This window comes from Colossoma macropomum, unplaced genomic scaffold (assembly GCF_904425465.1).
Source record: "Colossoma macropomum unplaced genomic scaffold, Colossoma_macropomum, whole genome shotgun sequence".
Taxonomy (NCBI): Eukaryota; Metazoa; Chordata; class Actinopteri; order Characiformes; family Serrasalmidae; genus Colossoma; species Colossoma macropomum.
In genome coordinates, this window is record NW_023494790.1 from 27,551,496 (window position 1) to 27,575,055 (window position 23,560).

General features: G+C 38.6%; 1 protein-coding gene across 10 annotated transcripts in view; it reads left to right on the forward strand.

The window, feature by feature from the left end:
- Positions 1-421: 421 nt before the first annotated feature.
- Positions 422-23,560, forward strand: part of spag9b (sperm associated antigen 9b) — a 46,071-nt gene continuing 22,932 nt past the window's right edge. For 7 of the 10 annotated variants that reach the window (XM_036572894.1, XM_036572895.1, XM_036572896.1 and 4 more), the window contains exons 1-5: positions 422-1,029; positions 11,858-11,978; positions 14,751-14,821; positions 15,890-15,984; positions 22,925-23,075. In XM_036572894.1, the coding sequence (XP_036428787.1) occupies positions 730-1,029; positions 11,858-11,978; positions 14,751-14,821; positions 15,890-15,984; positions 22,925-23,075 (738 nt within the window). In that variant the 5' untranslated portion in view covers positions 422-729. Of the gene's footprint in view, positions 1,030-11,857; positions 11,979-14,750; positions 14,822-15,889; positions 15,985-20,379; positions 20,796-22,924; positions 23,076-23,560 lie in introns of those variants that run through there. The other 3 variants (XM_036572901.1, XM_036572902.1, XM_036572903.1) reach the window with 3 other exon arrangements.

Here is a 23,560-nt window from a genome sequence, read left to right on the forward strand (position 1 = left end):
AACATTAAGAGGGACAAAAGACACTGGAATTTACCACGTGCGTTTCTCTGTCAATACAAGACGCTACACAGGGTGCAGAAACATGGCATAAAGTTATTATTTTTATTATTATTATTATTATTATTGTATGTATTCGTATTATGTATATGTATTCGTATTACACTGCATTTATTGTTACTGAAACCTGTTGACAGGTCTTGATGTCAAACTTTAACTTGTTGACCGGATCAGGTAAATCCACAAAAGCTGACTTACCCGTCTGACCTCGGGTGTCTTATTTACTCTCGTAGAAGAAGAAGGTCACTAAACTGCCCAAGAACACAAGAAATGTGGGTTTGTATCCCCGCTGAACTGAAGTGAATGAGGGATTTTTCTGTTCTCCTCTTCGTTCCCGCCCATCCCGCTTTTAGAACGTGACGTCACGTCGTGACGGTCTAGTCAACAACTCTTATGTTGGGACTCTACTTGGATCAACTAGGGAGGGAATATTTGTGTCAAACAAAAGTCTCCGGCGGTCAAAACCGCCTGCCAACTCATTTAGCTCAGTCACTTTTACTTTCTGGACGTGCCCGCGGACGTGACTGAGTCTCCGGAGTCCGTTTTTGGCCGCGAAGTGAAGTCCAAAGCTGGAGAGTTGCCCGGCTAGCTGCGCTAGCTGGCTATCTTAAGTAGTTACGCTAGCAGGCTGCGTTTTCGTAGCCAGGCGGCCAAAGTAAGGAGAAGGAAAAAATGGAGCTGGAGGACGGAGTCCTTTATCAGGAAGACCCGGGCAGTTCGGCGATGATGTCCGAACGGGTGTCCGGCTTGGCGAGCTCTATCTACCGAGAATTCGAGCGGATGATTGGGAAGTACGACGAGGACGTGGTGAAGGAACTTATGCCGCTGGTGGTGGCCGTGCTGGAGAACTTGGACTCCGTGTTCGCGGAGAACCAGGAGCACGAAGTGGAGCTGGAGCTGCTGAAGGAGGACAACGAGCAACTTATCACGCAGTACGAGAGAGAGAAAGCGCTGAGGAAAGGCGCAGAGGAGGTGGGTTTTACACAACTTTGTTTCTCGGAGCACTTTTAGGGTGAACTAGGCCAGCTTCGCCGGTGGCTTAAACATTAGTCCTGAAACTACTTCAGAAACAACACAAACTTTAAAGACAGAATTGGTCCCTTTTAGATATTTGTCCATTTAACTAATGAACTAACGCGGCGACTAACTTACTGTACAACCGCTAGTCTACAGTGAACACTCAGAGGTGTTGACTGAGATTGAAATGCGGTTTACAGACTGTTGCTGAACTTCCTATCACCCATTCATGTTGACTGTAGGATCATATATTAGCATATTTACTTTGATAGCTAATTATTCATTTGCTTTGTTTTCAAGATGATCAAAAAGTCTTGTAATCTGTTAGAGGACATTTTAGTGAAGTCATGTAAAGCCCCTTGTCATTTCCCTCAGGATGTGTCAAGTCAGCTTTTGAACAAAAAGGGAACTATATCTGCTCAGCTTGCAGGTGCCTGCATGATTCGTCTAACTGTCATGCGCGTATAGCATACACACAACTAAAATAGAACTAAAGTCACACCCAAGATAATATGGCAAGATAATGTGCAAGCCCTGTCATGTCTAATCTGTTGTTTCAGCATTACAGTTGAATATGAGCATGGTGTGTCTAAAAGAGTGCTTCTGGGGTGCACTGCCTTTTTGTTGCACTTTAGAGTACAGAATCATGCTACTTAAACATGATGGAAAAAGACATACTAGTTTGAATTGGTTAAGGTGTTTTGAACACCCCTCTTACGGGTCTTGCCCAATGACGGTAAGTTAATTTAAACCCTTCACTTACACTGTTTTTATTCATAGTTTGTTAAAGTTTACGAAAGTCTGTAAGTCGTATAAGCAGCATTTCTTCTCAGTTTACATCATTATTCTGTCCAAGGGCTATGTGTCAAGTCCTACATCATGGCCCACACTGGTAAAATGAATGAAATGAAGTATAGTATCATTCAGTTCATCCTCTTTTGGTTCTGCAAATAAAGCAGTAATACAGACACAAGAGCCAGACTTTCAGCTGTGTAATTATGCACACTTTTTCTGTAACTAAATGACTATTAGAGCAAGTTCTTGATGTCTGCTCGACTTGTCCTATGCCTAAAGGATGTCTTTGGTGTCAGCGTCAAGGAAGTCGTAGTTTTACATGCTGTTATGTGTAGTATCAAAGAATAAAACCGCTTTCAGTAGGTTTTAGTGTTGAAACAGTCATTAAAGTCATTATGACGTGGTATCAGTCTGTGTTTATGAATAATTAATGAATGAAACTGCATTCCGTTCCACAGGGTCCCTAAGCAGTACCGTTATATTCCTTACACACTTGAGTACGAGATGTCGGTGAAGGGATCTGCAGTTTCATTCGCAATGTCCTGCAGCATCGTAATCAAACAAGTTTCTTCAAGAGACCTGCAATTACTCATGGGTAAACTTTCCTGCAGCTTCCTGTGAAGTGATATACTGTTGTTCACTATTCCCTGTGCCGTCAACAGTTCCCTTACAACCAAACCTTTTTCGCTTCCTATGGTTTGGAATCACTCTTAAAATGTCTGAACGTCTTGTGCAGTACACTTTGCAGGGAGCTGCAAGGGCAATTGGGAGGCACTTTGAGGCTTTTGCATTTAAATGAAAATGGCAGCAACTACTGTGCAAGTTACACTGTCATTTTTTCATTGAAAAGCTGTCAAAGTCAAAAATAATAATCGTCTAGCAATTATCTAGCATGTTTTATTTAAATTACAGAATCTCAAAGTGCTTTAAACAGGAAAGTAAGCAAAATATTGGAGAGATGAAACATCGTAACTTAACAGTAACATCACAATTATAAACTATAGAACAACAAGAGACTCAATACACTAGCCGAATGCTGCCCTAAACAAATATGTCTTTAATCTAGAACTGTGCTTAATCCGTGTAAAGAAATGTTTTATATTGTCTCTCCAGATAATTTTTTGCTGGATTGTAAAACGGAGCTGTGAGAATCACACAGTCATTCAGGTCAGTCTCCACTGAGCTCAGCCTCCACACTGAACTGACTGCCAGTCGCTCCTGCTCAACAGTCACCCGCTTGTTCCGAAATCCACAGAGACACCATGATCCACAGAGGCACACCATCGATACACTGCCTTCCTTCTGTATCTCACTCCCTGGCCGATCCTCCTTTATATGCCTGGCCCTCTGTGCGATGGCAACCGCCAAGTGAAAGTGCTCTCCTTTTTTCAGAAGCTGGGGTAACTTTCACGTCACGTGATCCTTTGTTTGGATCAACTGAAGTGAAAAGATGGCATGCGACCCAGTCTTTTGGTTTACCTCTAGGCTTTGTTTTGCTTGTCTTTGCCGGCTGGTGCGCAGCGCTTCCCATGTGTCATGTAGGTTGTTGCCAGTAATAATGGTACGCGGCATTTCTTGTCTAATGTGTTTAACAGCTTCCGTTATTTTCAGGAGACTTACTTTTAGTTGGTAAATCTGCAGGGATATTTTTCCACACCTCCAAAGTGTAGTCTTAGAAGTTGGTTGCGTTTTCTGCTTCCTTTTAGACTCATAATGTTGAGTTGTCTTCTTACAGTAAAAGGATGGACAGAAACATCTGTGGATGTTTCATGTCTGAATCAAGAGTGGAGTTTAATTTTCTCCTCTCTCTCAAAGATGAAAACTTTAAGTACTGTTTATCTGATGGTGGCAGTTTTGGTGGTCTGTCAATGCCTTGTTGTTGGGAGCACGTTGAAAGAGTATTCAAAGAAAACTCAGTCAAAGCTTGGTGAAGGAGGATGAAAGTGGATTATCTACTGTTGTCATCGGGTCTTCCATAAGACCTAAACGTCGAGTCGGACCTTCTTTTTGAGCCTGTGCGTGTAATGTTAAAACGTAAGTTTGTATGAAATCTGACCCAGCACCTTTGACTTTCATTCATCATTTAGCTTGTTTTTTTTTCCTGACTCAATAAAACTATTTAAATTTTAACTAAAAAATTGCATAGTATTGCTTAAATCATTTTTCTGAAACCTAATTTCCACTTATTCTCCTTTGATTTACCATTCCTCATGCAAGTGGATTATTTTATATCTAATCTCAGAAATATCTCCTGAAAGTTTGAATAACTTGTACTTCATGGCTGTTTTGACTGGTAATTAAGTCTTCATATTTTTGCACAGTACTGTATGTTGACTATAATCCCACTTGACATGTAGTAAAAGGTGTTAATGTGACACCGTGGTTACAACTCAGTGAGTTTGCACTTAACTGTAGGACAAGCACACTTTTGTGTGAAATCCTAAAGGGTGCCCCATGACCCCAGGGTGTCATTATACATTTAACCCATTATGTTCTGTGCGCTTCCTGGAGTAGGATAACATAGAAGCTGTAATTCTAATATGTGTCTATGCATCTATGTATTTAGTATACGGTTCATAGTTTGGCTATTACATTTTTTACGAATGTTCCCAGTGTCAATCTGATGCACTGTCTGTGTAAAATTTGTTGATCAGAAAGAACTAGATAACAATTAAAAGTTTGTCATGTCATTCTAAAAGGGCCTGTACCCTGACTCTGATACCCCTTGGCAAGATGTTAAATATTTGATCACTTAGTGCTTAAAAGATTAGTGTTGTAATCCTGGCTCTTGTGTGCATAATTTCATGCCATTCTTTGGTGTTCTAGGTAATTTATAATACCATACATCTATGCCAACTGTTAAAAGTCTTCACTTGACTCTTTAGACACTGAGAGGAAATGTCAGGGAAGGGCCTGGAATGCACCGGGAAAAAGAACTTCCTGAGCCCCTTTTTTTCAGTCAGGATATTTCTTAGACTGCTTTTTTTTCTTCTGTCTTCCTGAAGCTACGTTACAAGATCTCTGGGGGTCATTCTTTGGAATGATCGATGGGATCCTCAGCATGTTTTGCTGAACTCAAGAATTCATGCCTTTCATATGTTTGTTACACAATCCGGTAACACTGTGTCAGTGTTATATTACACTTTTGTTTGTGTGGTGGCAGTTTTTCTGATGTCAGTATAGTTTGATGTTGATGCTAACAGGAAGCTTTTAGCTTCCAGTGTGAGCTCTTAATCTATTGATCCTCTTTTTGAATATCTAGGCCTAGCTCCAACAGTTAAAATTCATTTCTAACCCTGATGTAACCTTTTATGTCACTGTGCAAGAAATACAGGGGTTATTGCTTTACTGTATTGTTACTAGGCCTGGACGATATCCGAAAATAATTAACATGATATTTTCTGGTTAAAAAAATTATAATTATCAATTATATGCCCACCCATTCTCTCTCACCTCTTGTCCCAAAACGTTGATTATCGCTTTTACACATTGCCATTGAGTTACTTGTCCATCAATGATCAATGATATCCAGTTACATCACTCAATCACCCATATATTGCTCCAGTCAAATTGTTGCGAGGTCAGAGATTTGCACTCCTACTAGGAAGTTGCAAACCGTACATTTGTTGAACAGGAGAAGTATCATTAACGTACTGGGGAAACACAGCTGTAGACACTAATCTGCAACAGGAAATTATTGCCTAGTTGACAATCAGAGCAAAACACCAAAAATCCAGTAGACAGAATGACTAATTTTCACTGTAACAATGATGACAATTACTTGATTTTCCAAAGGTTAGATACAGAGTGGCAAAAGTGTAATATCATGATATTTAAAGAGGTTTTCACAATACACAGTATTTGATGTCTGATGAGTTGGAACAGACTGCCACATTTAAACAATACAACCAAAAACCATGAAAATAATTTGTATTTAACTTTTCACATAGTGTTCTACACTAAACCCAGTTAAACAGGACTAATGATGCTCTCTTTGTAATCAAGCGTGCAGTTTGCAAGTGTTTTTAAGTACTGACTTTATCCACGATATGCTCAGAAAACATATCGTCACATGATGTGATAAACTAGATCATGTAAACACCACATATTGTCCAGCACTAGTTTGATAAGTGCACCACAATAAAATATATTGATAAACAGTATCAACCACTTTAACTTGACAGACAAATCATGTGTCTTGGATTGCCCATCACCAGTCTTAACTTGAAAGAAAAGTCAGTTTTATTCTCTGATATTAAATGCTAATATTGATTGCTGTTGCTGATATTGGGATATCTATGGATCTCCAAATGGTGTTAAAGACTTTAAATTTATTGAATAAAATTAATGCCTTACGTGTTATTTTCTTTTCCATGATTTTAAATATGTAACTGTAATGACACTGGATGTCAAGTATGAGCCCTTTTCCATGCAGAAAGGCTGAAACAGTCCAGTTTGTCATTTTTCATCTTCACTAAAATGACTCAAAAACATTGAGTTGATTTCACATAGACATCCAGCTATGTGATTAGATTTCTAAAGAAGCAAGCTGTAGTTTGAATTTGAGTCTACTTGTATCCTTCTGCTATGGTGGTTATGAGCTGTGGCTCTGAGCCCCTAAACCAAGCCAAGTGAAGATGCAGTTCACTTGAAGTGAGCTCTATCAATGGAGTAGCGGTACAGTGCAGCCTCTGTATGTGTGGGGGCACAATGAGGGCATTATGTTTGAGAGGGAGCCAGAAGCCAGCCGCTCTTCCTCTGCAGCGCTGTCATATGAGCGCTGTCCTCCAGATCATATGATGAGCAGCAGAGAGATAATGAAGAAGAAGCACACACACATTCACAAGAGACTCACAGACACTGACAGAGGTGAAAAATCCAGTGAGAGGCTGAGGAAGATTCATTGTCACAGTTGCCTAATTATAGCAGAAGCTGTTAATCATGTAGCCTTTACTCAGAAGATGGTTTGTGGTTTGAGATGACACCATGATTTTTAGACTTTCTGCACTGTGATTGCAGTGCTCAGGTCTGCAAACTGTTTTAAGTAAACAAGCAGTTGAAATAGTATGTGTATTATGTCCGATATCCAGTCATCCAGTCATTTCTATAACCTGTAGGCCAGTTAGTACTATTTTAGTGCTATAACAACAGCAAAGATTTTAATCAATACCATTTGTAACTTGCAGGCCACTTTTATTTTACTGTAGCAACAGCAAGGCTTTTGATTAATACCATTTCAAGAGTAAACGTAGCCTACTGTTCGGCACTCATGGCCACAACATTTCATATTTTGGCCACTAAAAATGCAGAGCCAGTGGCCCGACTGACCATTTTCCTTGTGCTTTGCTTCCCCTTAATGAACATTTTTGGCTGGGGACAGAACTAATTGCATCAAATTAAATTTTGTCTCAATTTTCTTTTTAATTGTAACCACTGCGATAGCTAATGTAATGGTATGGTGACCATGATGGTCCCCCCTGCTGAGCTCGTCCGCCTGGCATCACAGATGCTGATCCGTTGGATAAATACGATGGCAACTCTATGAAAAATGGTCTTAGATAAAATAAAGTATAAAATAAGCTGATGTTAACCTGAATGGCAGCCTAGATTGGAGAACGTCAGGGTGTGTCAGCTCAGTATGGGGGACCACCACGGGCACCACAGCAGTTTTATTAATGTAAAATTTTTAATGAATAGTTATATTTTCTAATTAACACCTGACTTGTTTTTTGTACTGAAGCATGCCTGTTCATTTTAAATACAATATACATATGTTATAAACTATGTTTAACTATGTATAAACTATGTATATGTTTTTACTATTCTGGCTACAAATTCTTAATATCTTAAGATTCACTGGCTTGGTGGCCAATGTAGATTTGTCTACCCGTGTCATTTGTAACTTGCAGGCCAATTTTTTTATGCTAGAACAGTGGCAAGGCTTTTCATTAATACCATTTATAACTTGTAGGCCAGTTTTTAACAGAAAAAGCTTTTGATTAATAGCATTGGCTCTACTAAAAAGTACAGTACTTTTACGATGTGGTCCGTCTGTAAACTCTGTGACCTTGTGTGACCTAATCCTTTGGTAACTGAGGCACTGTTTTAGCTGTACTGATTGGTACTTAAATCTCGGCACATGTCTTTAAGAATAAGACCCCCACCACATGGCCTCACACAGTGGTAATGCTCTTATTAGATTTTTGTACGGTCAGTTGCTACAGTACTAAGTCAGTGCCTTTCATGACCAGTCTTGCTCATTACACGCCTTAATCTTCTACACTGAGGAAAAAAATTCAGACACACTGTGCTGCTGCGCCATGACACACGTGAAAATACACAGCACTGGAAGCTGAAGGCTCTAATTTCAGCATATGATCTGTGGTTTAAAACTTATGAAATCAGTTTCTACCCACTCACTTATGACACATGGAGGTCACTCAGAGAATTTGGCAGCTGCTGTGCAGTGAAATACTCCAAGGGTTGCTCACGTGCCAGTTCTGCCATGACTGATTCTGTTTTTGAATTGATTTGTGAAAGGTTTTAGTGGTTTTGATCGCTTTTTTGTGTGATTTCTTTTCCCCTGCTGTGAACTCCATATGGCACAGGATCAGCACTGTGCCCTAGTAGCCAAAGGCATAAGAGCCACAGAGCCTGTGCTTGTGGATATGAGTGACTGTGAGTTTCATGATCATAAGACGCCTCACACAAACGCTTAATGTGCGTCACACTGCTTTGAAGTTACATTGCTTATGGCAAGAAAAGCCTTCTACCATTAACTAAACCGAATAAACTGAAGAATGCGCTTATTATTACTCTGTTGATATTGTCATGGCCCTGATTTTCAGGTGATAACAATGCCTGAATCAGCTGCCCTACTGCGATGGTATCAGGATGTACCTTGTTTAAAAGTACAGTTGTTCAAGTGCTTTCAGATTGCTTATTATGCATATAATTTGTCTTGGGAATAGGTAATGAGTATTTTGCAAGAACGTAAGTGCACAGATTCACTAATGCAAATATATTTTAGTAGTTCACTTAATTATAGAGAAATATCTGAGGAATCTGCGTTCTGTATTTGTGCACCAGTCATTAATTTCTAAGTCTAATTCTGATTTTTTAAAGCCAAATTGGCCAGTAACCACTGTTTTGCCAATTTTTATTTGCCAAAAGCTAATTTTTTATTTTTTAAAGCAATAGACAACAAGTCAGCAACATTATACTTGCACTTTGTGGGCTGAATGAATACATGGAGGTGCACACACAGCATTCGTATGTTTGGTCCTGTGTGCACAGATTCTGGTTTGAATCATCTTTGTGCACAGCCTGCAATAAATACTAGGGGTGTAACAGTGCTTTGTGACATTATGATGCAAAATAGTGACAGTGTGCATTGTGGAAATGTGTAGATGTGACAGCACGGTGCATCATGGATAACAGTCATTCTGTTAATTCTGGCATTTAATGCAGCTGCATTGTTTGAGCACCAAAGCTCGCAAATAACCAGCAACAGTCAACAACTCACACCAGCACTTTCATTAGTCGTGAGTGCAAGAGCATGGACACAGTCATCAATTTTGTTCATTCGAATATTGTTCAAAATATTGCGGGAATATTGATCTCATGAACCCAGTATCCAGAATCGAATCATGGGCCAAATATGTGTTACACCCCTAATAAAAACTAGGGCACCTGCAGGGATTTATGTAAAATAGTTGTGAGAACGTGAGAAGGGCAGGTAAGTGTTGTCAATTTTAGCGTTTTAATGCAGGGTTTGGTTAGACTGACATCAGTGTACAGTTGTTTTAGGCAGCATTTCATGTAAGGGTTATTTGATGATTCATGATTGCCACTTACTCAGATCAGAGCGTCTGTCCTTTTTAAAGTAAGTTTTTGCCAGCTCTGGTAAAACATACAGCATTCTCCTCAAACCGTTGTGATTTACAGAGTTTAATTAGCCCATTTGTAGTCAGAACCATCTGCTAATGGTTATTATTTATCAGTGCTTAGTTGCTCTTAGTAAAATTGTTCCTTCATTGCTTACAAATGTGTCTAGGTTTGCACAAGATTGAGTATGAAGTAGCTGCCGACGTTGGCACACTGTACCTGCAAAGCAGGTGGGTTTGGCTGATATCTAACAATAGAGGTGAGGACATGGTGTATTAGCCGTTGGCTACAAGCGAAAATCTTGACTACAGCTTCTCTCTGTGGCTTCTGCTTTACCTTTGACTGCTCACGCCCAAGTGTTTGGTTTGGTCAGAAAGCTTCAGCAGGCCTGAATATGTTAGGCTAACGCCTGCGCTGACTCACTCTGAAACCTGACGCGGCCGTGGTGAAGTCCACAGGCAGCTGTTAGCATTCAGCTAAACCCACGCCACCAAAGATGTCATTCTGACTGAGAGAGACTGTTACTTCATGATTAGTCACCATCTATGTGCTATGTTGTTTTCTTTCCTCATTCACACATTTTGTGTGGTCCTAAACAAGAGGCATTTTTAGTTGTTTTAACAAATCTTCTCAGCAGTTCTACTGTTTAGAGGTGTTGGACCAAAACTGGATTACAAGGTCTCAAAATTATTGGTTGGTAGCCAATTCCCCTAGTTTGAGAATGGAATACAAGCTGCAAACCCCTATTGTTTTCACTGCAAATAAGTGCTTCACTGAGAGTACATAACATCAGAGTCACCAACAGAGTCACCAACAGAGTCACCAACTAACCACACCAACAAAATCAGTGATATGGGCCTGAGAACACATAGCATTTCTTGCTTTATTTTATTTATTTAGTCCTTTAACCTTTTCATCTCCTTGAGACCACCCGTGGTTCCAAAACGCACTTCATCATATTCTTCATAACTTTCGTATTTCATAAGCTACATTCAAAAGGTGGGTGTCATGTGAGAGCTGTAACTGTCTTCTTTCCAGTCAAATCAATGGGTAATGTAATTTTAAACCCTTATAATAAAAGAAGCTGAACTCATAATTTTTTTGGTCTACTGAAATTTGACCCATTTTTCCACAAATCTGGGCTATAAACTATAAACAGATGCTGTCTCTTCAGTGAACTACTCTGTAAAAATGATTTTTTATAAAATAATACAAAGAGCATCTACGATTTTTGGCTTTGAGCAGTGAATTGTAAGCATATAGTAGTATGTGTATGATCATAAAACACATGTTCTGTTAATTTGAGGGGAATAAATAAATAAAATAAAAATGTACATTTATTTCATGAAGTTACTGAATAATTTGCCTTTCAATTTGGTCATGTAAATTGAGATGGGAAAAACCAAAATATACCCTGGTGAATAAGAGGTTAAACATATTGAATAGCTATTTGTTCATCTGATTAAGCAGGTCATACCTTCAAAACACCTTCAGCATTAATAAGCAGGTATGACACATAAATAAATAAAGGGCAGTAGTGAGCTGTATATTGAACATGAATATCTTATGAAGCTGGCAGGTATACCTAATGCTGTCTGAAGGAGAAGACAAAGTAAGATAAGTAACCAGCAAAATCTGAGGTTCAACAGTGTAGATGAATGTGGGCTCAGTATTTGGCAAGCAACAGGTCACTGTTGCCCTTTTTCTTTATATGTTATAACTGCTTATTAATGATTTTTAAGGTGTTTATAACCCAATTATTAATTATTAATAAACTAATTTTAAACCGTTCATAAACACTTTTTCAAGGTAGTTTTAAGTGATACCCAATAATATCCTCTGTTCTTGGGCTATTTTTAAACATTAAAATGCAGTTATTGTCTATATTCTGCTTAATGGTTCTTCTAGTGACTTTGTGTGTTCACTGTATTTTTAATCATAGTCCTGAATCATACGAAACTAATCAAATCAAGTTGGTGTGAAAAATATTTCCTGAATATTTGTTATCTATTTGGATCTTTGTGAGGTTGTTCAGATGCATTTTGCATGCCTAGTATTGAGTGTTGAAACTGAGATGCGCTTTGTTGTTTTGTTTGTATAGAGATATATTGAATATGAAGACTCACAGGAGCAGGAGAGGAAAGAGCTGCAAAGCAGGGTGGTTCTGCTGGAGGCCCAGACCAGACAGCTGGAGCTCAAGACCAAGAACTATGCAGACCAGAGTGAGTATTTCACTTCACAGCCAGGTTTCCCCGGTCACCTAAGACACTGACTTTGAACCTTTGACCTGTAGACACTCATCTTGAATACTGAATGCTGAAGGTAACATTAAGATATCTGTTTGATGTCTGATGCGCTCTTTATTGTTCTTTTTTTATGTTGCCCTTGGTTTTATTTATTCCCTTGGTTTGACACTTTAGTTAATTCACATTGCTGAACGATCTCTGTCCGGTGTTGTGTGCTGACTGAGTGCTGCTGAACTGGATAATACCTGCAGGACTGCTGAACTCCCCCACATGATGGGCGGGTGACTGTGTTTACTGCTAAGCTGCACTCTAGGTGGGCGGCGCATTACGTAACTGCTCTGAGCAAATGACACATCTATCCATTTAGTCAATTCTTTAAATGTTCTCTACAGATGAAAACATTTCTCATGAGTGAAATGAATATGTTTAATGTGTTTGATAAAGAACAGCTGTTTTGCTGTTCCAGTGACCCAGTGCAAACCTCTTGTAGTTCTTTGTCTCAAAGCCTTTTAGTCACCTTTGTGTCTCATTACTAGACCATTTTTGGAAGACTGTTTAATTTTACTGTTTCTGTGTACTGTGCAACCTGTTGATGTAACAGCCGCTCTAATCATGATACTCAGAGTATAGATGAGGGCATTACAGTAATTGTTGATCATTATGGCAGTATTGGTCTTATACTGATATTGCAGAAGACTGCAGTATCTAAGCAGGCATCCTTAACTAATCACCGAATGTTGTGTGTTGTGAGCACACCGTTCACGGATGCTTGGATGAATCACATAACCCAACAAATGTAAATCATGTAATGCAGACCGACCAGTCTTTAACCACAACACATTAGCAGTTCTCCAAAGTATACTGGAATCATAAAATGTAGCATGGGCTCTTCTGTCTCAGTTTTCTCTTTTGACATCTACTCTCATGACTTCTAATAGATTCCAGCTACGGATACAAATTGTGGTAAATTCTTTTGACCGATAATCAGTCATCATTAGTCGATGATTATTTGTTAACTGGCAAGCCTAAAAGTACGCGACCCATCAAAATATCAACTGGGAAACCGATTCTTTTATCAGATTGGATGAGGCACATTTTAAAATATTTGGTATTCATACACTGCGCACACATTAAAAATCTCCATTAATGCACTGAGATGCAGTCGTAATATGTATATGAAGTAAACAGCCATGCATCACACTTTCACTTGGAGAACATGGAAGAAACAGTTGTCTGTCTTATTGCAGATTCAATATGGTACATCATTGTAGGTGTTCTATGATCTTCCCAAGAACACCACTGTTTTTAGCTGTGTAATACATTTTTAGTAAGTCTGTCTTTTGGAGCTAACTGCCTACAGCCCCCTTTTGTGTACAGTTCAAAAATATTCCTCAGCTTGAAAGACCTACCTGTTCAAATAGTAACTGTGTCGCTAAATTATGTCACAGTACAGTATGCTTTTCTAAAAATATTGTGCATATGGTCAATACTTGTAGAACACTGACCGACTGTGATTTGTTATAGAGAGAGCAAAATTAGCCCTGTTTAATTGGATTTAGTGCAACACAGTATGCTAAATATTGAATAAAAATCAGTGTTCACATTTTCTTATTTTTTATTGTATTTTTTATTTTTGTGTTTTATTGTTATTGTAGCACTGTTGTTTATTTTTTTTCTCTGTTCCACCTAAACAGATGTCTGAAAAAAGAAATATCATGACACTTTGTACGTAGTGAAAATTCCTTGAATTTATGTATATGAATATTATATTTTTGCCATATTGCCCACCTCTAACTCCCGTCTCCCCTTTCCCTTTGTTTTAAAAGTTTAACATAAACTGAGAGAAGTGTGATCAAATGTAACAACACAATTAAAGACTCTACTGTTGTTTCTTTACCTCTCTTTCTCCTAGTCCCCTGTTTTGCTCCTCTTGTCAGATGTAATTAAAAGCAGTTCACTGGATTTCTTTGGACTGATTTGATACTGAACGGTTCTCAGTGTGAAATGCTCATTATTTGACCTCAGTGTGCTTGAAGTGAGAGAGAATAGTTGAGAAATGCTCCCATATAAGCCTTGTCTGCTATGTTTTTAAGGAGAAAACATGAGTGGACTGCAAACTGAACTCTTGTCAGTTGTTTCCTTTAATAAGATTCCAAAAATGCTTGGAGTTTTCTGTGTGTGTGGACATAGTGTCTGGTGTACGCAGCAACAGTCTATTGACATAACGTGTCCTCATATATTGCTAGGATTGCAAATGCCCTGTTATTAGCTCCCACAATGTAGGCTTGTGTATACAATCTGTACACGAAGCATATAACAGTGTAGTGTCCAGTATCAGTTTGTGGGCAGTGCAATGGTAGAACTGTCCTAAGCTTATTTTGAATCTGCCAGTTCATGAATGGGTTAATAATGGGATAATATCCCTCTCCTGTCTTATTACCCATTTCGAGGCATTCTTAGTAGTTAGAGAGTTAATTGACTGTTGATAAAGGACTGCACTGTGATTTGCGTTGCTGCAGAGACCCCTAGTGGACTGTTAACGTAATTGTAGTTGACAGCATATGTCTTGGTCTTTTGATCACCAATAAATCCCTTTGAAAGGAGTCACATCTCTAAAATAAATAAAATCTAAAAGAAAAAAAAAGAAAGAAAAAGGTCTGTGTTGGCCTGTATAAGCAGCATTTGGGATTATCAGAATGTGTTTACTGGTAGACAAGTAATGAGAAATTGTTTCTGTTTATTATTCAGTTGGAAGATTAGAGGAGCGAGAAGCAGAATTGAAGAAAGAGTACAACGCCCTCCATCAAAGACATACTGAGGTGAAGTGTGTGTGTGTGTGTGTGTGAGTGTGTGTGTGCGCATGCATCTGTGTGGGGGTGGGGGTGTTTATGAAGGAAAAACGGGTATAATAATAATTCTGTAATGACTTAATTTTAATTTCATTTGCATTATTTTAAAATAAACAGTGTGTTTTTGTTGTAGTTAATTGCTATTACCATTACATCTCAGTACATTGTCTTTATAGGTTGCTCAGCAGCAACAATGAGCAATAATGAATAATGAGAACGGTCAGTGAGAATATCTGATAGTAAGATTTAGAGCATGCATGCTGAAAATTCATTGAATGAAATGCATTAACTGAAGCCTTTCATTTAATGCATTGTGAAAAAAGGAAAATTGCAGTTCTAGTTTTTAAAGGAATTCTGCTGATTGTTGAACATTTCTACATTTTTCCATCTTTGAGAAGTAAGTCAGAGTGTATTGTTGTGAAATGGTGCAAACTTACCAACTTTGATTTTCTTTACAATAGTAGTGTAGGAACCAGGGGACCCAGGTGATGTCTACAGCACAAATATTGACATTTTATTTGATTTCCAGAACAATCTGTGAACCTGCACATGCGTTCTGAGTTTTTAGAAGTAGCGTTAATGTAATAAAGTTAAAATAGCAGAAAATATAAAGACATGTTTTCTTTGGGGACTATTTTGCCTACAATGCCTTGCATATACTTCTCCTCCTTGAATAGCTTTTTAAAAAGCATTTTAGCCCAAAATCTTGTCATAAAGCATAAATGTGTGTAATGTGTGGTAGCTTTTGGAGGTGTTAAAGGTCTTAAATGCCTCTAAGGTATTAAATATTTAGTTCCTATCACAACTGCTGTGGACAGTTTAGGGAGTTTTAATAGAATGGCACAGTTCTTATCAAACCTCTCTGATTGACTTTGTTTACATCTTGAACATAATTGAATTTCACATTGATCTCCCCTTAAACCGTTTAATTAGTTACAATGTTTTGTCTTCTGATGCTCTATCTAAATAAGGACGGCTCAGGATGGACACACCACGGCTTATCTGACTGTTCACTGACAAAAATTTTGACTTTCACAGATGATTCACAGTTACATGGAACATTTGGAGCGTGCCAAAACGCAGCAACATGCAGGCGGGGAAGCCACAGACACTGGCACTTTGAGCAAACAAAGGTGAGTCTCACCTCAAAAAGGCTTGTTTACAGTCAGATATATACTGCTGCATGAGTATATTGCAGCTGATTAGTTATTTGCCAATAAATACAAAAAACTTTTGCATATTGTCAATCCAATATTGGGTTTACAGGTGATCATTTCAACCATGATGCCACTTTTTTGTTTGCATGCGCTCTGACGCACGTCCAGTTATTTTCTGAAATTTCACAATCATGACATTTTAGCTGGCAAATAATTGTCATATAAATAATTGCAATTATCAATTTCATCTTTTTATCCTTTACAAGCAGCTATCAGAGGATAAGCCTGAAGTGGGCAAATTAGCTGTCTTGCTTCCTAGGTGATGACAAACGCAGCTCAAGCTCAGGTTATGTGTCATTAATAACCTTCAAGTAAACAAGCATTTCTCACCTCTACATTCTAAACATGTTTATAGCACCATTGCTTTGTTTTTGCAAGACCTTTGATGTGTTGCATTTGAAGTGTTTTCTGCTTTCTTTCATTCATATGAATTTGTTTTAACCCAACTGGTGAAAATACACACCAATCCTCTTTCTGTTTATTGTGACGTAAACATAGGCTTATGAAAGATAACGACTGTGGAAAAAAATTGTGATCAGCTTAAAGAGGAATTCAACCAATTTTTTTTTAATTTCTGCATTATTAAATCAGGAAAATGTAAACAAATTCATTCAGAGTGGTTTGGTGTGAAATACTCCATTCTGGAGAAACATATCAAGTCAGAATTGTTTACAGTGGTGGTGATTGGAATCAGACGTCTGAAGAGTTTAATACCTCTAAAAGCTCCCTTACAAAAAGTTACCACGTGAAATGGTTATGAATACGCTGCCTGACACATTGTATTACAGTAGTTTTAAGATGAGATTCTGGCTAAAATGTACTATTTAAAAGCGATTAGGTACACAAGGTGTACATGCAGGGTGCTGTAAGGCAAAATAGCCCCCCCCAACAAAAAAATATCTGTCAGATTTATCACTGTTTGACCACCATGCACATTACATATAAAAACTCAGAAAGCGTGTGTAGGTTCACTGGTGGTTTGGGATGGTGAATAAAATGGCTATATTTGTGTTGTAGAAATGGCAACTCCTTGTTCCTATCACCACCACTGTAAAATCTCGAAGTTTCTCTAGAACGAAGCATTTCACATCAAACTAATCTGATTTTTTTTTACATCGCAATAATGGAATTATATAAACATTTTGAAAAATTGATGGAGTTCCCCTTTATATAATCACGATCAGCTCGAATATATGTATTTAGGCGATTATGCAATAGTTGTGACAGGCCTAGATATTGTACACTGAAAATGTAAAGCATGTTTCAGCAGAGAAAGACAGAACAGCAGCTTGCAACAAAGTTCAGCTGAGATACAGCAAAGGAGCGACACATTAAAACTTTACATTTAATTTAATTAAGTTGAAAATTCTATACTATAGTTACTATAGTGCTCTGTAGAGCCCAAAGATATGAGGCAGCAGCCAGCTTGTTTACAGTTTTGGCCTGCTTTACTTCAGCTGTACAATTCCTTATTGGTGCTTCCCCACTGAAAAAGTCTCTCTCCTCTGTCACCTGCGGCTCTCTTAAAGAAACCAGACTCCTCTTTTTTTCAGTAGCTTATTTGTGGGGCAGACAGTGTACTAAAATAGCCTCCAATAGGCTTAAATCAAACTGTGACAAACATGTTTTGGCTGAATATTTGTACTTTCTCATGCTTATAGTGTCATGCTCTGTATAAAACGTACTGTAATTTCATCACAGTTTAATTGCATCAGTGAGCTGTAACTTAGTACATTGATGTGAAGTGCTCTTCAGGCTTGGTCTGTGCCGAAATGACTCATAGAGCACACACATAGGCAAAGACACCCACTGCTGCTGCGCACTTCCCCAAATGTAGGTCAGCAGCATCTCTCCCCAGTCAAGTGTGTGCTAGCTGGAGAGAGAGCGAGAGTGAGAGCAGAGGCAGTGGCAGATTTAGAAAATCCGCTGGATGATGGTAACGAAGTGAAGGGCAGTGGAGCAGCTCACATAGCAGCTCTATAATAGAGTGGCAGTGCTAAACCAGGAGACAACTGACACAGCAGTGAAATCATCACAACAGAGCCATGTTTGTCTTTCATTCCAGTGTAATTTGTGGGAGCTGTTCTTTTTGGTGTTTGTACTTGCTGGGCTCATGCATGTTGTATTTGCAGGTGTATATCGTCACTGTCTGAAAAAAAAACAAGTATCTCCAAAATGGCAACTTTACAGGAGAAAGCAAAATGTTCTTTATTTTAATGTAAGATATTCCAAGTGATTCTGGAGCATTTCTGTTGGTCTGTTCATCATGAATTTTTCACACAACATACAGGGCAGCTGTGAAAAGAAAAATACCTTTTATTTTACTCTTCCTGCTAACACAATTTCTAAATCTTATCTTTGTGCCTATTTTTAGCTGGAAAGCTGGGAAATTGTAGATTTTTGTCATTAACTATCATGTTGAGCATGCAAATGAAAGCATGAGAATACACAGTTATATGCAAAAGTTGAGGCACCAACGGTCAAATTACCTATGAAAAGAAGAATGCGTCCTCTTCAGAGAACACACCTCTGTACAATGTAGTGCACAATTACTGTTTAATTGGTGCTTTTAACATATTGTGGGGGAACAAGTCTAATGTGGTCTGTTCAAAAGTAATGGCACATTTTTATATTTTAAGTTTTTTGTAACAAAAAATGTAAATTTGCACTAAATTTTGCAGAAAAATGTCATATTTAGATTTGTTTCCTTTAGATGTTATTGAACAAACATAAGCTGACAACCCTTAAAAGACAGTGCAAAAAGTGTCTAGTTCTGCTGTTTTATCTGTTCTTATCTGTTGTTAACATGATGTCCCAAAGTTATTGTTGCATTTATTTGATATGTAAAGAACATGATGAAGAACAAAGCCAAAAATTTGTGGATTCTTATTTTGTTTGTATCACAAATGACCTTTTTGCATAGTGCTTGTTTTATACACTGATAGAAAACAGGATGACACACAGAACTCTCCTATGACACAGATTGATCCATTTTACTGCCCAGTGTGTTTGTGTACAGGCCATAACTGTAGATTTTAATAAGCTATAGAGAACAAAGGCAAAGTTTGAAATTTGATTTGAATTCCTGTCTGAACGTATATCCACGCTTGTTTGTAAACTGCCATGGTGTGTCTACTACCAGCAACAGAGGTTGAGACAATATTGTGGGTCTGCAACTGTGACTGCCTGTATTATCTCTGTTTCTCTTTGATACATTTGTTTAACCAGTGTGAGGCCCTTTGCATCGTGACTGCTAGAGCATGTGATTTTTAAGTTAAGGGCTACTTCTTAAAGTGTAGACGCCAATGTCTACACCACTAGGGGGCCTGTGTGGTGAGGCTATGGTTGTAAATCCCTTTTTGGTATTTGGGGAGAGACGCGACCGTTGGGAGGGTCCATCTGTTAAATGAGAGGATTAAGGGATTATTTTCACTGAAAATGTTTAATGAAAGGGCTTCAAATTACACTTTTAAGTTTTATGAAAAGAGTTTGTGCCCTTTCTCAATTTCAGCTTTTTTACAAAACAGATGCTGAGATATTTTTGCTGTATTCAGTGCTTACTGTACATTGTTAGTACGCTGTGCTTTTTTGTGAGTCAAGGTACAAACAAGGTTAATTTTCCCCTCAAAAGTACAACAGTGGTTTCAAGATCCACTTTGTCCTCTAGGTTATTTTAGATAAAGGTACATATTTGTTTTTTTAGTGTTTTAAAACAGAACAGTAAAATAAAAACAGAGATAAGACAGGGTACGTGGAATCAATACAATTTAAAAATATAATTGAAATGGATTATGGCACCTTTAACGTACTGAAGATGTGCCCTTTAGGGTACCACCCCAGTGACAGTTTAGTATCTTTTTTTTCTAAAAGTGTAAGGAGTTAATTCCAGTGTGGAATTACACAGCTTTTTTTAAGACCACACATTATTCACAAGAATTAAGCATCTGTTCTGAGTTTTGTTTTGTCTGTGCTCAAACTGAAGTATGCGTTTAAATATATATTTAAATATATATATATATATATATATATATATATATATATATATATATATATATAAATATAAATAAATGATCGGGCATGTCTCTGTGATCATTTTTGTAATAGTAGTTACTCCTTTGAGTTCGCTGAGCACTAGAGCACTGCAGACTTGCATTCAGTTCCCACAGCCCCCCCCCCTTCTTCTCTTGTGCCACAGCCAATAGGTTTTGAGGGAGCTGTGGGTAGAGCAGAGATGAAGCATATGGAATAAGCTGTCAGCCTGATGCTACTGCAGAGAGAGAGAGAGAATAGCTGAACGGTGAAAGGCAGTGCTCGAAAGAAAAAGGGAGGGGGTAAAGTGAAAACAGCGAGCTGTGGGAGACAGCTGCTGCAAAGCCGGTTTGCTGCGCGTGTTTGTGTATGTGTGTCAGAGCGGATGATGTCACAGTGCTGAGAGGCTGCAGAGCCACACACACATACACGGCAGCGCGCACGCGGATGTGTATTCTAAGGGCTGCCGATGCTGATGGGATTGTTTTGGCGTTTTGGGGGGCGCTGGGCAGCCCGTAACCCACGGTAACAACGACCATGAGTCCGGGCTGCATGCTGCTGTTTGTGTTTGGCTTCGTTGGGGGAGCAGTGGTCATCAACTCGGCCGTGCTGGTCTCTCTGTCCGTTCTGCTGCTGGTGCATTACTCTGTTTCCAACGGCCTGCCCGCCATCACACACTCGCTGCCCAGGATCAGCAGGTACGCAGAGAGGGAGAGAGAGTGTGTCAGAGGAGCCATGTTTCTATCTGGGGATTTTCTTGTTTAGGCTGATTTTTAGCAATTTATTATTTGATGTTTCTGTTTCTTTAAGGCCTTTTCTCATTAAAGTATCATCAGCCATTCTAGTATTTTCCATGCTTAATTGATGTTTTCTTTTTTGGCTTTCAATGTCAGTTTTGTTGGCAAACATTAAATTAATGATTAATGAGTTTTAAAAAAGGCAGAATGTAAAAATGGATTTAACTGAACAATAACAAACCATGCATAGTCTTTTAAAACTCCACAGTATTTTACTGGGGGAAGATAAAGTAGGAAGCAAGCTAGTAATGCATGTAAGTACATGTGTCCATCAGATGTGTCCATCACGAAGAGAGAACAGTAGGACAGTTTAAAATATGCATTATCATGATGCAGATTTCCAACCAGTAATTGCGGTTCATAGAGAAAATTTAAAAAATTTATTGGTTGATTTTGTTGTTGAAGTAACCATCCCAGTCCTAGTTTTTATCTTCCCTTTCTCCTTTTCATCAGATGGCCTGTTTATCCTCTCTCTTTCCCTCAACTTCACTGTAATTTCTCTTTATCTGCTTGTTTTTTTCTCTGCATTTCCCCCATTTCTTTGATCACCTGTGTTATATTTTGGTTTCTGATTTCTAATGCCTTTCTGTCTGTGGTAAACAGCAACATTGCTTTTAATGGGGCTGAGTGTGTTTGACCAGAGTGTTGTTTTCTGTAAGTTCTGTAAATAAACCTCAACAAACTCAGCCACTTTTCACTCCATACGTTCCAGCGCAGGGCTAGAGGTGTTTTTTTGTGACCCTGCAGTGCCCTGACTCTCCGCTCGCTGTTTTTGTAGGGTTATTGTTCCCTGCCGGCAGCTTTTGAATTTGCCCATTCTTTTCCAAACAGACTGCTTTGTTGTGCACTTAGGCCTATATCTCTTTGCGTGCCTGTATCTCTTTGATACTGTACCTGCATACTGATTGGTTGTGCTAAGCTGGCCATGGTGTGATCATGCAGTTGGTTGAGGAAAACAAGACTGATGCTGAGGTTTTTGCAAAAGACCTCACTAATTACTCCAAGCACCTATGAAGGAAACAAATACTGAGTTCAGTATTTCAGCCGTTATTAGTTTAAATAATTGAGTCTTGAAAGCTTTAGGAAGCCAACAACTTTTGAAACTGTTGAAACTATGTAAATGTGTGCATATTCGTACAAGAAAAGTTAACCGTATAACAGTTGAACTATTCCTGAAAGTTTAACTTTAGTGAACAGTAGTTTACATGGGAATTATCCTTCAGCATTGTTTATATAAGCCACGCCATGTGTCATCAAGAAAGACATGCTCACCGCATCACACTTTGTAATCATACTTTTATTTCTGTCTATTCACTGGTGTTCTTTATTATAAGTAGTCTTTAGTATGAGTTTGTGATTTATGGTTTATTGTTTTTTCTGCTCTTATTTGTACGCAGAGCTCTGGGCTTGTATAGAGCTTAGTCAACTAAAGAAGCTTAGAGTGGCTGAGAGTCGTCATTTTAATCTTTCATCTGCCTCACATTTCAGTCGTACTGCATCAGTCTTTTTTATTGTGAGCTTAGGCTGATGGGGCTCATGTGGGTTGACCTGGCTAGGATGTAGCCTAGCCCTGCAGAATGTGCAGTCAGCATGTTGGGGTCCAGGCAGCAATGAATAGAGCTACCACTTCACCACGGCAACCAGTATTGAGCACAGAATAAAAGCAGCAGTGGAAATACAGTTTGGAAGATACAAGTTGAGTGCAAAAGCCAGCTCTGCGCAACAATATTAAGTTGAAAGTGAAGAAACCTTTAAATTAAGCTTAAAGTTTAAGAGACAGATCAGTTGATGACTTTGGTCACTGATGATGTCAAAGTTCTTTACTTTAAAGTAATAAAATAAAAATACTAATATAAATAAAAAGAAAAATTAGTATAGTAAATAAAAAGGATACAGTTACATAACTAAAATAAAAAGATAAATACAAAAGAAAAGGTAGTAATTTAATGAAAAGCAATATTAAAAAAGATGGGGAAAATATTTATAATAAAAAAATGAATATATACATTTATTTTCTTCTGTTGTGCCAGGAAAGAGCGGCCTGTGTCTCTGGGAATCTTCCAGCTGCCGGGTGGTGATGTTATGACCCCTGACCTGCAGAGGGAGCGTGTGGAGACTCCAGGGACAGACACATGGAGATACAATGACCTGAGCCACCCTCGCTCTAACACCAGCCTCAAGGTGGGCAAAACACGTTCTCTCTTCTGTTTCTGTGTAGTTATTTATCTCTGTGTATATCTCAGCAGTGACCACTTGTCAACTGCACCATGAGCCAAGATTATACTGAGACAACTTGTCTGAAAAGTGTGTTCTTAAAAGCTTCATAGCTTTCCAGGTGGTATTTCTTTCACTTAATGTAGGCTAATTAATGGTGTTCTATTAGTGATGGACCACACTAAGCATGCTGTCCTCCACTTTTGGGAAATTAGAAGGGCTCCCAGGAAAGAAAGCAATGACGACATGGCTCATTTGTATTGACAGAGCTTCCTTTTCTGAAAGGATCCGGGCAGAACGTGTGTTAAAGTACTGGGAAACAGCAGTGTGCCAGCAGGGAGGAAACTTATTCTGAGGCAGAGGCTCCACTTGTTCTGTCCTGCATGCTTAAACAGAGAGCGAATGAGGCGGAGAGTAACTGAGAGGCTGTATAAGAATGTTGCTTTTTCACT